This window comes from Takifugu rubripes, chromosome 18, assembly GCF_901000725.2.
Source record: "Takifugu rubripes chromosome 18, fTakRub1.2, whole genome shotgun sequence".
NCBI lineage: Eukaryota > Metazoa > Chordata > Actinopteri > Tetraodontiformes > Tetraodontidae > Takifugu > Takifugu rubripes.
The window spans coordinates 8744149-8760296 of NC_042302.1; the positions used below are offsets into that span (position 1 = coordinate 8744149).

Consider the following 16148-nt stretch of genomic DNA (forward strand, 5'->3'; position numbering starts at 1 on the left):
TGAGGAGGACAAAAGAGGTGAAAAAGGAGAAAAAGAGTTGAGGGGGCCAGGCTGGATCCGCATCATTAAAGCGGTCTGTCACCACATTTTCCAGCCGCGTCACCTCTCTGTCTCTCTGACAGCCTCTGGATGTCAGCTCTGTCAGGCTCACGCACCTGAGCCGCCCAATTAAAATATCCGGCACCGGCACAGGAGACCCAGAGAGAAAGCACGGACATTAAACTGTAAAATTAAAACTGCTTTGAGCCGCAAACACTGGTTCCGTGGCTCATTTGCAGTTCTTTACGGAGCGGCGATGAAACTGACGCCGGACAGGAACCATCCCATATTTCAGAGACATCACAGATCCGCTCGATTACAGACGTGATTTGCCCCGTTGGATTCCAGCAACAATTTGCAGCATCAGAAAGGAAAAGATGAAAGGGCAGATGTGTGGGAACGGTGTGTCTTTGATCTCCTTAATCTTAAAGATTTCCAAGTAAGACGAGATGGAAAAAAAACAAGCTCAGCTAACAAAAAACACACAATCATCGTCTGTCTTGTGTCCTGGAACGTGACAGTCATTTTTGCCAGCGCCCCCCCCCCACCTCCCCCCTCCGCCCTCCCGTCTTTCTGTCTGCCAACCTTGGATTAATCAGAGACAGCAGCTGGGGGACGGGGAGGGTCCTGGGCCTACAGATTGTCTCCAAGCCCAATTTACTAGCTCTGGGCTACTCCTCACGACTAATAGGGGAAGACTTGCTGCCTTGCTCAGGGACAAACATTGCAGGTAGTAAAGACACGAGATGATTCATGCTGGGGAAAATTATAATAATGCAGACAGCTGTCAGGACAGTGTGGGATGACACATTCCCAGATTAGGATGAATAAATCGAGTCCAGGCAAAGCATATGTCTGCTGGAAGGCCTGTTGCATCCATTTGTATCGACAGGGCGGGAGAAGGAGCTCCCATGTTTTTGAGTTTGAGCTCCAAATTTAGCATCTTCCTTTGCTGCTAAAACAATGTTGTTTTTCTCTTTTCAGTGCATTCTGAATCTTAATTAGGGTGATTATGATCCACCGGGGCTGTTACCATCCTAAACTAATCACGTGGGCTCTGTGCTGAGATTCTTATTCATGCTCTAGATAACAGGATGTGCTAACAGACCAAATCAGAGAGTAGAACATGAACATCCACATCAGACATATGTCACTTATGCACAGTTCAATGTGCGGCTCTTGTTAATGAATGTGGTTAAAATCAGCTTCCACTGTCATATTTGCACTGAGAAAGATGATAAAAAAGCATTTCACCGTTTATTATCTTATATTTAAATGACGACAATAAATAACAAATAACTACGAAGTATGAATCTCACTTTCTCATCAATTGTCCTGTATCATCAGTCTCCTGGATATCGTTTCATATCTTAGTTTTACATGGATATTGGTGACTCGATGTCATTATCAGCCATCTTTGAACGCTGCCAAATGTCTGTTTACATTAATACTGCACAAATGGAGACATCATCAGATATCGATTGGAGGTATTATAGCAAATAAATAAACATTTCTGTCTATTTGTTGGCTGCGGAGCCATTTAATTGGAAGAGAAAAAGACTGACAGGTTCTGTTGGCGCAGCTCAGACTGTTTAAATCAAGACGAACAAAAGCGAGAAGGCCGGCAGTCAACAGGCAGACGTTTAGTGAGAATTACACACATTTGTAACAGATCCAACATATTGGCGGCGCTAATCACAGCTTAATCGCTGTGTTTCCACACAGACAATTACAAAAAAGCTGCAACAATTAATTAAAAATGGAAATAACCAGGAACTGACAAACGGGCTTTAAACAGGAGAGTGAATGACGAGCAGGTGGCAAGTACGAGCGACAAGTATCAGTGACACAACACAGCCTCATGAAAGCAGGTCCGCAGATACACACAGATACACACAGATACACACAACCGAGCACACGTCTCACGTGCATGCACGTCACACAGGTGCACAAGCGCAGACCCCCAAAGTCCTGAGTGTCACATGGCACGCGTTAAATCCCACATGCGTGCAGACACACACAGCGGCACACTTATCTTACTGCTTTCACCTTCCAGGGTTGCTAAGCAACAGCACACGTCCACAGATTGTTTACAGAGCTTGTAATATAGTTCATCTCAGAGGGAATGTGAGACGGAGACAGATGACACAATCTCCTTCCACGGAGACACGGAAACAGGACGGAGGGGCCGCGGCCGCACGTTCCGCGTGCGGCCACAGACAATTCCGCCGTTCTGGGGATGAAGGAAGGTTACGCGAGATGAGAGCAAAAGGGAGCCCATCCGTCTCGGGGTTTGGTGACACGCACAATCAGCACCATGCTTTGGTATCGATTTGCCCTCAAGGCCAAGGAGATAAAAACGTGTTTTCAATTAGTTTTATTGTCACTGGTAGTTTGATGCCCTCAGAAAAGTCTCCTGTTTTATTGATGACAGGTGACGGAAACATCGCTGATGATTGTGAATCATCGAAGTCTGAAATCTGAGTCTGCTTTCACTCACATGATGGTGTTGATTCCTGAGACCTGCTGGAACATGTGCAGACCGCAACCCACCAGGAGGGCTCGTCGAGTCGGCGGGTAGGTCAGCATGCGCCAGATCACAGGGCCGTCTGGAAGCACCACAAATTCACAGGAAAACACACAAAAAAATGTTAATTTCAGTCACAGCACCAGATCCCAGCGAAGACACAGTAACATTGTTGCATTGCAGAAAAGCTTCGCACAGTTGGTTCGTGAAAGTGCCGTAACCTTCACAGGCTGGGGTCGAGAGGGCAGCGGCTCTGCAGCTCCATCCGCTGCCTTTGGCTCATTTTCATGTGCGCGACCACTTGTGTTTAGAGACATTTTTGACACCTAGATTCTGGCCTGATTGCCTCCGAAACAAAGCCAGAAAGGGCTTTTCTGCCCTCAGAGACAAGGGCAGGAGACTTAATAGGATGAGAAAAGGGCCAGACAGGCATGAAACTGTGGCAAAAGATCAGATCCACGAGCCCATAAACACGTCCAGACACACACAGGTGACATGTCTGACGACTGCCATGAGCCAGAATGATAATTTGGGAGCCGTTAAGAGAGGGAAGATCAGACAAAATCAGCTTTTATTGTCTGGCGAGCAGAGCAGCTTCTGTAGACAAAAGGAATCCGAGCTTGTCTCTCATTGATTCTGACATGAAAAGAGACTTTCAACATCCACCTGCTTGTCAAAAGTCACTCTCATCCTATTAGGAGATCCCAGGGCTTTTAAAAGCACTGGGAAAACTGATGGGCTGTCTGTTGGATTTTTCACTTAATTAGCTTGTGGGGAATGTAGAATATAGATCGCATTAGGTGCAGCCTCAGATGCAGGGTTTAGATTCGGCCCCAGAGGAACACTCAAATCTGTAAATCCTTAATCAAACGGAGCGGCTCACCGTCTTACAAATGTTCAATCACATATTTCAATCACAGGACTTGGATGTTACTCTTCCCCATCTCTTGTTACAGCTAAGTGGGACTATTGTGGATAGATCTGCATGTATGAATGGGGGGGGGGGGGGGGGGGGGGTAGCGGCACACACAAGGATTTTCATGTCAAGTCATCTCAGATCGTGCAGAAGAGGTAATCGATCATTTTCAGGCTGAGCAAGTTCCCTCGATCCAACCCGGTGGAGGGTAATTGGCTGTTCCCTGGAGAACAGAGCACCAGGAGCTTCGTCTGATCGCATCACAGGAAAGTCCGAATTCACGGGCCAGAGTCCATTAACCTGAAAAGCAGGGCCTTGACCACCGCCCCACGGCTCCCTGAACTTACTCAGACACACACGGCGGCGTTTGCAGGTGCAGTCTTGCTCCTTACCTGCAACACCTCCAGAGAATACAGCACTTTTCACCTATTTACCTGTTAAAATACAAGAGGAATGCTCCCTCCGCATATATGCGATGTGAAAACGCGCACGCGGCTTCATTTCCTGCTCTGAACGCCACCCAACTGTCATCTCAACAGATGAGACGTTGACAAGGAAGGATGGCGATGATCAGCGAGAGTGCGAGCTGCTCGGTGATTAATGCTCACGCCATCCTTAGTGTTCCACCTAAAACCTTTTCCAACCTCTTCCTGCATCTCAACTCCTTCCTCGCCATAGTTTGATTGGATAATTGCGCAATATCAAACGCGCACATCTCCCTGGGCAACACACAGGACAAGGTTAATGTAATCTTGCTGCTACTGTTGCCTTTTGAATCGCATGTCGTGGCTTCACATTTAACAAACTGCCTCATTTAAAGATCATTATTTAAATTTTAGTGAGCGGGGGAGGCTTTTTTTTAAATGAGCTCATTTTCTCCTTTTTCTACTCTTTATTCACTGAAGGTATTTGCAATTAACGATTGCTTTCCAGAAATGGCCCAGCCGCTCTGAACAAACAAGGCCTTCGGCCAATTACGGAGCCTGTTTAGCACCGTCAGGCGTGTCAGATGTTGCTATTTATTCATGCTTCAAACAAACTATGTGCTTAATGAAGGATGCAGCATAATGCATAAGGAGCACAGGAGCCAAATGGAAATGAGTATTCCAGGAACACCCACAAGTGTCCATCTGCGGTGCTACACAGTAAATCTGCAAATGAGGGAATTTTCAATACATGGGACAAGCCATAATCACCATCATGGAGGAGGGGGAAGAACAATGGCTCATCAGGAAAAAAAACAAGCACAAATGAGGGAGGCGCTGGAAGCGCAGGAGGAATTATGAAGATACAAGCCAGAGAAGACAAGAATAGCTCCATCCACCCAGTCGCATGTCCTCAAAATGTAAGTGGCTTCACTGACGCAAGAGAGCAGGCAGCAATCAAGGAGCAAAGCCAGGACAGGCAATCTGCAGCCCTCCCACCTCCAAATCTATCTCCCCCTCAAAATATCCTCGCTGCCTTCCAAGATCAGAGCAGCAGGTTGACACACTAGGACCAGATGATGGCAGATTTCAATTTTAGGATGAAGAAATGATTGTTGTTAGAAGTACCCTGAAATGTCCGATTAGCCCTGAAGCACAGATTCAGAATCATGTCGATAGTAAAGAGGAAGACAGGCATATTAGGGAGGAAAGTCGGATGTAAAAGATAAAATAGAGCAGGGGTTACACTCTGTATGCACCTGAGGCTGAACATATGGGGCCTTTAATGTATGAGATAATCATGTCAGATGATCTCTAAAGGCAGGTGAGATTTTCTAATGTGCAGACAAACTGATCACAAAGAGGGTCCAAAGATGTAAGTATGAGGTCGTCAGCGATTCCAGGGAATTCAGCGTACGTGTTAACTTTACTGGAAAACAAAGATATACCAGTCAAAAGACTGGAGGTAAATATGTTAAAAATGTTGCATTAATATATGTGTAACATGCGAATCAAGCTTTACTTTGCCTTTTGTCCAGATCTTCATTTAACGCTTTATAAACAGTTTTACTGAGGCACAGATGGAAACTGCTGCGTCACAGTTCACAGGTCAGCAAATCATTTCAAGATTATTCACATCAACTTCAGTAGAAATATGAGGTGAAGTGTTATCAGTGCAAGATTATTAGGTTTTTCATTTTAACAGCCTGAAGACTTTGCATCTGTGTGTCTTTTAACTAACGTTGTGGTTCTAGTGATGCTGGGATGGATCACTGATGGTTAGAAACATGTGCAGCATCAACATTAGAGACATGTTGTTGGGAGAGCAAAGATCTCGTTGGCTCCTGGATAATTGAAAATCACTGGGTGTTAGTGAGAGAGAGAGAGAGAGAGAGAGAGAGAGAGAGAGAGAGAGAGAGAGAGAGAGAGCACAGCTTAAGTGGAACTGAAGTGCCCGTGGATGCAGGAGCGCAGCTGCGTTTTTCTCCAGGAGCAATAAGGGGTCAAGAGCTGCCAAGAGCAATAGATGGATGGATGGATGGATGGATGGATGGATGGATGGATGGATGGATGGATGGATGGGTGGGTGGGTGGGTGGGTGGATGGATGGATGGATGGATGGATGGATGGATGGATGGGTGGGTGGGTGGATGGATGGATGGATGATGGATGATGGATGGGTGGGTGGGTGGGTGGGTGGATGGATGGATGGATGGATGGGTGGGTGGGTGGGTGGGTGGATGGATGGATGGATGATGGATGGATGGATGGGTGGGTGGGTGGATGGGTGAGTGGGTGGATGGATGGATGGACGGACGGACGGACGGACGGATGGGTGAGTGGGTGGATGGATGGATGGATGGATGGATGGATGGATGGATGGATGGATGGATGGGTGGGTGGATGGGTGGATGGATGGGTGGATGGATGGGTGGATGGATGGGTGGATGGATGGACTCAACAGTTCTAATCCACAGGGTCCTGGGACATAAATGTCAGACACTAATGTTCTCAGTTTCAGCATTTGTATCTGAATTTAATTGTGTTTTAAAGATTTAAGATTGTTGCCATAGCGACGGGGATGAACGGAGGGAGGCGGCTAGACAAACCAGCCGAGGAGCCACAAATGTTTTATTCCTTAGTTTTCTTTGCCTGTTCTGCAGCAGGGTGTCTAAATCTATCTGGAGTTACCTGGATGAATAAAAATGAAAAACATTCATCCAAAAACGACTCCAATTGCGACAATTTTTCACAAGCTGCAGAGTCACATTGCAAATGTTCGCAAGACCACCAGTTTTCCATTTTCAATTCATTTTCATCAAGGAAATCAATTGGACGAGGTTTTTCTAAATGGGCTGTCGAGTTGTTCTGGTGATAAAAACCCAGAAATGGGGGGAGACGGCGGCTATAACAAATAAAATATATAAATCTGAGCAATAACCTTCAGGGAAACACAAAAACAGAGCGCACAGGCTATTTTAGAGGTATCACAGTAAGATTATCTTCCTGAACAACGCATGCTGAGGTAGACTGTGGTTTTATCAACAGCCTGATGACACTCGAGACCGCGAAAAGCTGTTTTTGAAGCAAATAAACACACAAATTACACATTTGAATGCTGTAGTCGCCTCCAGAAACACACATCTGATTAGAACAGTTTCTGCCAAATGAAATTAATTATCACATTCTGAAGAGGTGAAATAATGCAGCTGGCGTCCCTTTTTTAAAAATAGAAATAATACTATGAGAGAGAGGGGGGGGGGGGGGGGTCGAATATGCATTCACAGGTCAGGAGGAGAATCAAGACAGATCTGCCCCTGCACAACCAGCTCTGCTGTCTTAATAATTAATAAGATATTTAAAGCCTGAAGGAGAACACGGGGCGAGAATGAAGCTCTGTTCTTCACATGTTGCTTTCCTTTTCCTCACTGCTGATTGTGACGTAACTGTAGTTTTGGCTTGTGCTTAATACATTAATGGCCTTTTTCCCCACTGAGCTCTGGGTTGGTACATTATCAATTCTGGCTACAAGAGCGTCCAGCTTTGCTCAAAATGTCAAATTATGCTTCTTGAAATGGCAGGAACAGTTGGGGAGACATTTGGACGCTGCTTTTCACTTAACACCCACAACTCACCATCATAGCGGTGATGGAAGGCAAGCACATGTTTATACAGCCACGTTGGTTTATTGTTGGGACAGTGAAGGAGTGTTTACTACTGGGATGGCTGCAACAATATTCAGTACTGCAGCCAATTTTAGACAGATTCTAAACTGATAAGTTCCAGTACGGACCTGTTAAATAACTGGTATTTTCCTGTATCCCTGACCTGTAATTGCTCAATCTAATAACAATGTCAAGAGCAACTTATTGAGTTTTCCTCTAGAACAAGCTAATAAAACCAGGGGAAAAACATGATAATGGATGGGTCAGCCCTTCCAGAGTGGGACAGGATTCCTCCCTCCCACTTGACTCAAGTCAAGAGCCAATTACTCAACAGATCGGCCATATTTTAAATGCTCACATGGTCCAATCTGCCCTGCAGTCTGTGCAGAGGATGAACGCTACCAAACATGACTCACAAAAGCTGGCGAAAGTGGAATCGTGGCTGCTGGGGGGTGACTTTGCTTCCGAAAAAGTTTCCTAATTGTTGAAGGACTGACAGAGAATGGAACAGTCGATCCTTAATTTAGTTTTGTTGTTGTTTTTTACCACCATTCACCACGTCAACCACAGAAAAGAACAGTAATTCTAAAGGAACAAAAAAAGGAGTTTAGTCCAACAGGTTCCGCTCTTTTTAAAGCATCTTCTCTCTGCACGAATCGTCTATTGATGCAGCAGCCTTGGGACAGACTGCGTGGGATTATTACACGTGCATCTAACTATTGCAGCAAAATTAAAGAAGTTTAGATGCTCAGAATTTCTACTTTTAATGCCTGCATATTCCATTCTGCAATTTATATAGAGAAACTCTACATAAATGAAAACAAATGAAAAAAATAGATAAATTTACTTGTAAGTTATTAGAACTCAGGTCACAGCATCATATCGGATTCATCGGATGCATCTTAAATACATCAGGGTTTCAAGAAAACCACCTAAAAACATGCTTTTTCGAAAATAATGGGCCGTGTTCACCTGTTCATGCTGCCTATTACAAAACTGTGCAGCAGGCAGACTTCATCCATCTCTCTTCTCCTGTTGTCCCATAATAAAATCTCCAGTGCTGTTTTGGAGCCCGCTGGTACTCAGTCTACAAGGTTATTAAGATTCGTGCCTTTCAGGCCTTACACCTGCTCCGATGCAAATCACAGGGGTTGATCCTCTGGGCGCACACACACTCACACACACACACAGAAAAAGAAACGGTGAGTCATTTAGCTCAGGGCAAACACTGAATATTAGTGTTCTTGCATAAGCCATCAGAATTTGTCCTTTCTCTAACAAGTGCGTCCACAGATAATCATAATTATAAATGTTGAGAAATCCTGAAATCACATCTGTAAACATCCTCGGTTCAGAGGTATGTTCTCCGTTAGCTTTGGCGGTGACCGTGATAAAACTGGCACCCTCCTGCGACAGTCTGCCCTTGGAGGCGTTCATAGCGTTGGGTCTGCTAGCATCAGTCTGTGATGAAGTATTTATGATCAGGTGGGCTCACGGTCTACATTCCAATCATTTCCACCGAGGTCACCTGCTGGGTATGGAGCAAAACACAGCAGCATACAACATCGACACAATGCACAGACCTGCTGCACTACTGCTATCAAGGTGGGGGGCTGCTTCCTGCTCCCCCCCCAGTTGCAGCAGGAAGGATTAGCTTCAAACTTACCTGGAGGTAAATCTGAGCCACTGTGTCCTTCACCACCCCAACACACAACACACACAAAACATGTTGTGCACACACAACATCCAACACTCTGTACTCTATACACTTTAACTCATGAATAGTCACCATTGACCATCATATTCAAAATCTCTAATAGCGAATCTGCAGCATATAAAAGGTTAATATTAGTGGTGTCACATTCATACTTTCTTTAGACTTGCTGGAGCAAACTATGCCAAAATAAAAGCCAATTACTGAAGTAAAGAGAGAGAGAATTCCCTAATCTCCCCTCTTTGCTTTCATCAGAAGGAGCTCGCCTTGCTTGCATCCTCTGCTAATGTGACCTCCATAATAATCCCCCATCTGGGACTGTGATTTCATTTCCGTGCACTCCACCCAGCGTGAAAAACCCAAACCACCCGCTCGCTGCTGTGCAAAATGATGACAGCGAGGGCAGAAATGTGACATTTTTCAGTCTCTTAATATCAAAATATTTGTCCAGAATGTCCTGAAGGACATATTTGTTAAGCAGCCCATTCCACATTGTTAACGCTCAAATACGAAGAGTGGAACAAAAATGAATCAGAGCGGAATGATTATTGATTAAAAATAAGATCAGCGGGGAGGCCAATTCCTCTTGTCATGTTTAGATTCAATTAAATCCTATTTAAGATGACTGCATTTTCCAGTTGGAGGCCTCAAACCTTTTATTTAATTAAGATAAAATGACAGCGACGTAATCTATTTTATGCATAAAATACATTTAAAAAAAGAAACCAAGATACAGCTGTGTGATGACACTAAACATGTTTCTCCCTAATTACAAAGCCCTGGTTCCATAACGACTTCCTTGTGGACTTAAAGAGACCCAAAGCTGCAGTGGACGCTCATGATATATTTTGAATTTTTAATGATCGGTAGTAAAAAACAAGACAAGCGTTGTGGGAGAAGAAAAAACCCCCCCAGATATTTGTCAGGTGTGCACATTTATATGCAGAAGCAATTAAATTGTGATAAATAAAATTAATAATTCAAAGATGCACCAGAGGAACACAAACACAGCTTTCTTTTGTTGATAGTTCGGTATGTGCCATTCAATTACCTGGAAGCAGACGGGGAAAACAAACAGACGGGAGAGCAGGTTAAAGAGAGGATTTCTTTGAACTGAGAATAAATACAGGAAAAGCTTTTCTCGCAGTATGCTATGAATAATTAAATGCAAACCAAAATCTGTATAGCATTAATATATTGCCGTACAATTTAGCTTAGCTTAAAAGAGCATATTTGTGCCTGGAATCCTTGAAAGTACCAGAATGCAGAAAACTTAAAGATGCAGCAAAGTCAAAAAAGATTAAAAGAACTAAAACTAGTGTCAGCAAAATTCATTTTTATACCCCATAATTTCCACTGGGCGCACTTGACAACAGCTTCTAGAAAACATAAATGAGTGTATCTCTGCCGTGTGCTGGTGGATGCGCGGATCTTTTGATGGCTGTATTGCGCCGTCTGTCCAGGCCCGACCTTTTGCTTTACAAAGGTCACATCTGAGTCTATTTGGTGTTGCTTGGAACAAGAATTGTTATGAATAAGGTTTCCAAAGAAATCAATGGGCTCGTTCAATCCAGAGCATATGAAGTTTCTCAAGAAGAATGGCAACATAAAGGGCGACAGAATTAACCTGCAACCACGCCGCTGAACTGCTTCTCCATCATCATTGCCGGCGCAACATTGACAATTACCGCTCCGCTCTCTCTTTATCGCCTCCTTGGCCACCATAACCTCAGATGTAGGGCTGCTAACACTTCCTCAAATAACCAGGACATTCAGTTGTATGTACCGTAAGGCTGGTGTTTAAGTATAAAAGCAAACAACACACGTGCATTTATGTTGGTCCTCCTCAATTGTCTGAATGAGTTTTAATAAAGAATTACTCTAATTATGGTGTCCAACAAAATTAGAGCTCTTGGGTCCTGCTGAGTAAATGTCAGCGTGTGAGTAAGCTGCTGACAGGAAGTGATGATAGCTGTCTGCTGAGAGCTACGTCCTGTGCTTCTATAATCATCTTCCTGCCAATTATCAGCTTTTTGACCGGATCTTACACCATTAACTCTGTGTGTGTGTGTGTGTGTGTGTGTGTGTGTGTGTGTGTGTGTGTGTGTGTGTGTGCGCGCCTTTGCTCGTGCGTGCCCGTATGTATTAGGGGCACCAGGAGTAAAGGGGGGGTGATACTTTTTAATCCTCATTAGATCTACATTTACATGAAGTGTGAAAGAGGGACTTTTGTTTCCATGGCAACCTGCATGTCATGGGTTCCACATACCGTACGCTGTAAACAGACTCCGAGATTACACGTTAACACCGATAACGTAGCGTAACACCCGGGCTGTGCTCGTCGATTTAGAAGATCCGAGAGCCCGTGTTCCAAACCAAAGACTCCTTCAGAGAGAGAAAAGGTTATTTATGGGATTAAATTTCCCAGCTGGAGTGAACAACAACAACAAGTTGTGTTTAGAAACGTGCATCGTTACGCCACAGGAACGAGTCACTGCGCTCTGTCCAACAACAATCGGAAAAGTGCGAGAAAACCACTCGTTGACGAGGGAAGATCAAGACTTTTCAACATCTGCGTTAGCTTCCAGCTCCAGGCTGCAGGAAGCTGCTGTGAGGAGAAGTGGAACGTCGCACTTTTATCCTGATTTCCGTGCGTTTCGGTTTCTACGAACCCTGATCCTTCCGCGGGGACCCGTGGGATTTATAGATGCCACTCCTGGAAAACACATGACGTTCTCTGTTGCCAGGGCTGATTAGTAGCAGGATGAATCCACTTTCCTCTACTAGCGTTCTTCTTCCCTCCACTCCCAGCTCATATCTCCAATAACCCTCCCTGGGAACACTCCCAAACCTAAATCTAAGTGACCAAACCAGTGGAGGAACCAATACGGTGGAAGCCGACATTATTATTGGCTGTATTTGCCAGTGATGGCCAACACACACCTGATGATCAGTCATATTTCTATTTGGAACAGTTGGTCAGTCACAACAGTTGGTCATGAAGAACTACACACCAATCAGCCAAATCCAATTACTGAGACTGTTACTGAAACAAAGATGTTGCTGTTTTTATTCTTGCAGCCAAACGTGACTCCGGTAACCATGGTGACAACAAAGCATTAATTCATTATTCAAATTGACACTTTATAAAGATATTTCTGTTTCTCCACAGGCGAGGAAAGGCTTGTCACTTTGAGAAGGTGACGTTCCTTAAATGATATTCATATGATTTACTGTGGCTCCCTCCACAATAAAAGTCGAGATGTGTCAGATTGGACAGGCTGTTGCTGTTATTAAGCTGCAATACTGAGCCGATAAAGCCAGCCGACATCCTGACAATCTCGCTCAATCACCTCGGCTGAAAGATCTCGGAGCCAACGGCAGCCTCCACGCAAAGGTCAGCTAAAATTTCATTTCATTTGCAGGAAGCCAAAGTCATGCTGAGTTTTCATACTCGAACCCAATCCTGGCACCTCGCAGGCCTCCTTCTCCTTTAGACTCTGTGTCTGCAGCTGAATCGCACCAGAACTTGCCTTTGCAGGGTAGTTTAGAACTAAATTGGACCCTTACAATGGGCCTAAATTATTTAATCACACATTCCTCCCGGAGCCTGACACTGAGATGCCGTGTTACTCCCCGCCCCCCCCCCCCCCTTCCTATTGTTTTGCAGGCAGTCATTGTCTGTGGAAAAACTAATTAAATTTTCAGTTTTTATGCAAATCGTGTTATATTTTCTCAGCGAGGTTCCTTCAAAGTCAAAAACAACATCCATCTTTTGTGTCCCGCTTCCCCCCCCGCTGTTACCTCCACCGCTGTCCTCCTCATCCAGGCTGTTCTTGATGCTGTCGTACTCCTCATCAATGTTCTGGTTGCCCCGGATTTGACTGAGCACACGCCGAGCCTTCTGGGTCAGCCCGCGCTGGATCAGCCAACGAGGGCTCTCCGGCAGGAACAGGAATCCGATGAACTGCAGCACAGCGGGGAGCACCGACAGACCCAACATGTACCTGAGGAACCAGAAAGGCATTATTAGGGATCTCTATTTGCACACCAGATAAGTATCACACCCTCGGGTGTTTATTACAGCTAAATGTCCTGTCCTGAGTTTATTTGTCTGCAATTAAGCGTCAGACAATATTGCTCATTAAAAATACTCACTGGGAAATACAGAATTTAGATTGCACTATTTAAAAACCCTGCAGCAATAACATCAAACCGCAGCTTTAACCATTTGTAGGTTTACAGCAACGAGAAATATGAAGACAGTAGCAGTAAGAGACAGATTTCTAAGCAGTAAAATCTTTTTCAGGGATGTTTTGAAAGGTTCTAATAAAACATGAGAGTTACATGTAGGAAGTAGAGAAGCACTTGAAGGAAATCGGTGTAATTTACTGAACTCGACATGCAGATCGGAGGCTTTTCTTCTGCTGTGGCGGCGAAGACATCAATCACCCAGCGCTCATCACTCAATAAACGTCTCCCAAAAGTCATTATCACATATGAATCACGCCATTCTGCCAAACAATCCTGGCTTCACCATCACAACTGCAGGGAATGCTAATCATCACACAAGGAGAAGAAAAATGAGGGCTCTGATGGCTCTCAACGTTCATATGCTACATTTAGAGTGAGCGAGTGGGAAATGCTAGCAGCTGACCTGTGCTCGCACTGACATTTCCATCAAGCGTTCCAGCCAGTCTGACTTTTTCTGGCATTTGATATGATAAGAACCTGAAGAAATGAGGCTAATCTGACCATCGATCACTTCCTTGCAATGTGCCACAAGTGTACCGATTTGTTGCCGAGTGTGTCTACAACTTCTCTCCATGCCACGTGGGAGACTGACCTCCATCCGTCGTGCTGCAGGTAGCTGAAGGCGCCGTCCACAAGGCTGGCAGTGAACTGCCCACCGGTGATGAAGAGGGTGTTAACCGTCACCAGCTGGCCCCTGAGGTGGGGCGGGGAGGCCTCGGCGATGTACACTGGCACCGTCATGCAGGCGATGCCTGCGGAGGGAGACACGGGGAGAGGAAGAGTTAGCAGGAGGTTTCTGAGGGGAGAGGAGGAAGATTTAATGTATGATTCCTGCTCCTTCCTGAAATCACAAGGGTGTTGTTCTGTAAAAACACGTTACATAATAATTATTAAAGAGTTGCCTGAAACCTTTTGGGGTGGTGTGAAAGTTCTCAACTCTTTCTGTGCGTTTCATAACTTCCAGCTTATGTTTTAAGCCTCAGAGTCAGAATAAAAACGTATTATATGAGAAAATGAATGTTCAAGAGAAGGCTCTCCTACAGGGTTCAATAAATACCAGATGTCTTCCAAAGCAATTTCAGTTCTGAACACTTGCAATGACTTTTTTGTGAGCTGATTTAAGATATCATTAATAAAATGTCGATTTTGATCAGAAAAGGTTTGTTAAAAGCATTTTACCAGATGACGTATTTAAAATGACAGCAACACTCACGACTTATTAATGTGAGCTGAACCAAAGAGCCACAAATACTAAACCCATTTCAGTAATGGGGCCTGCAGCCCCCTGATCTGGAAAACATCCAACCAGACACACACACAGAAACACTTTACACACATTCACCCATGTGCACACACCAAACAAAGTCAGCATTGGTTCAGAACAGAGCTGACAAGGTGCCATGGGAGCAACTCTTTCCACAGCTGACTCCCGATAAACTCTATTAATAGTCCAAAAATTCTTCCTGTACCCCCGCGGCCGTGCCCTCGACGGCCGCCGTGAGTATGTGGCTACCTGTTGCTATGGCAACCCCTTGCTAGGTGCCATCTGAGTGCGAATACCACACCGTGGCAACGCTGGGGAGGGAAAATCGATAGCCGTGAGAACAAAGAGGATTCCTTTTTCTTTTTATATTTTTCTTTCTGTTGCAGAGGAGAGGCAAGAGCCGAAGGGAAATCACCGTCATCAGCATTTCAAAGCACTGCTCCGCTTCTGCAAGGAGCCCACAACATTACTGCAGAACCAGTCACAACTCAAAGCTCTGACCACCGCTACACCGCCCTCGTTGTTGATAAAACCGGGTGGGGTTTTTTTGACAGCAAACACTACCACAAGTCTTTTTCTTAATTATAAATTATGCCTCATTTTAAAAGCATCAGCATCTGATGGTGGAAACCTGAGATCCAGACCTCCGACCAAATGGGATTAGCTGCTCTTTGGCACGAAGCTTGCCTGTGCAAACAAAGCAAAAAAACCCAACCCAAAACACTGATAAGCTGTTTTAGAGATGCTGGTGGACACCAGAGAAGAGAACCTAACCTCTGGTAGACAGAAACCGGCTGGATATCAGCCTATTCCTCAAAGAACATCATCAGATCATTGCACATTTACATAACCTGTCGAGCACATTCAGTTGAATGATTCTCCAGATGTGGATGTTCTGTGAACAAAGATGTACGTCGGTGACTGTTGTGACGCACAGACCTGTGTTAATTTAAGAAACCCATTATCCTAGAGTCCAACCGTGTGAGAAAAGTGGCCTCAGCCCAGAAAATCAAACTTAATTTGAGCCCCGCGGTGCAGCAGAGAGTACCTCAAAGGGAACCGGAGCCCTCTCAAGCATTTATCGTGCTCTGAACCTCATCAGTGCAACTAAAAGTGTCCTGAAAACAAAGCGCATTAGCTCAGCCACAGGGCAGATTCCTGCTCTTGTTTGTGTGAATGTTCTCCAAACACAGCATGTCCCCTCTCTAGTTACCGCTACTCTCTTTTCAGCACCAAGGACAGTTTCCTCTCCTCCTCTCTAAAACACACGCACACACACACACACACCAGCTCTTCAGATTCCTCGTCTGGCTGGGCTCAGCTTCAAAGCAGCACCCACACTTA

At 44.9% G+C, this 16148-nt stretch overlaps 1 protein-coding gene across 3 annotated transcripts in view; it reads right to left on the minus strand.

Moving 5' to 3' along the window:
• The window catches only part of slc2a13a (solute carrier family 2 member 13a), a 30129-nt gene that overhangs the window by 9995 nt on the left and 3986 nt on the right, over positions 1-16148 (minus strand). For all 3 annotated transcript variants that reach the window (XM_029825446.1, XM_029825447.1, XM_029825445.1), the window contains 3 exons: positions 14133-14292; positions 13091-13293; positions 2540-2648 (listed from right to left, as the gene is read on the minus strand). In XM_029825446.1, coding sequence (XP_029681306.1) covers positions 2540-2648; positions 13091-13293; positions 14133-14292 — 472 coding nt within the window. The remainder of the gene's footprint in view (positions 1-2539; positions 2649-13090; positions 13294-14132; positions 14293-16148) is intronic.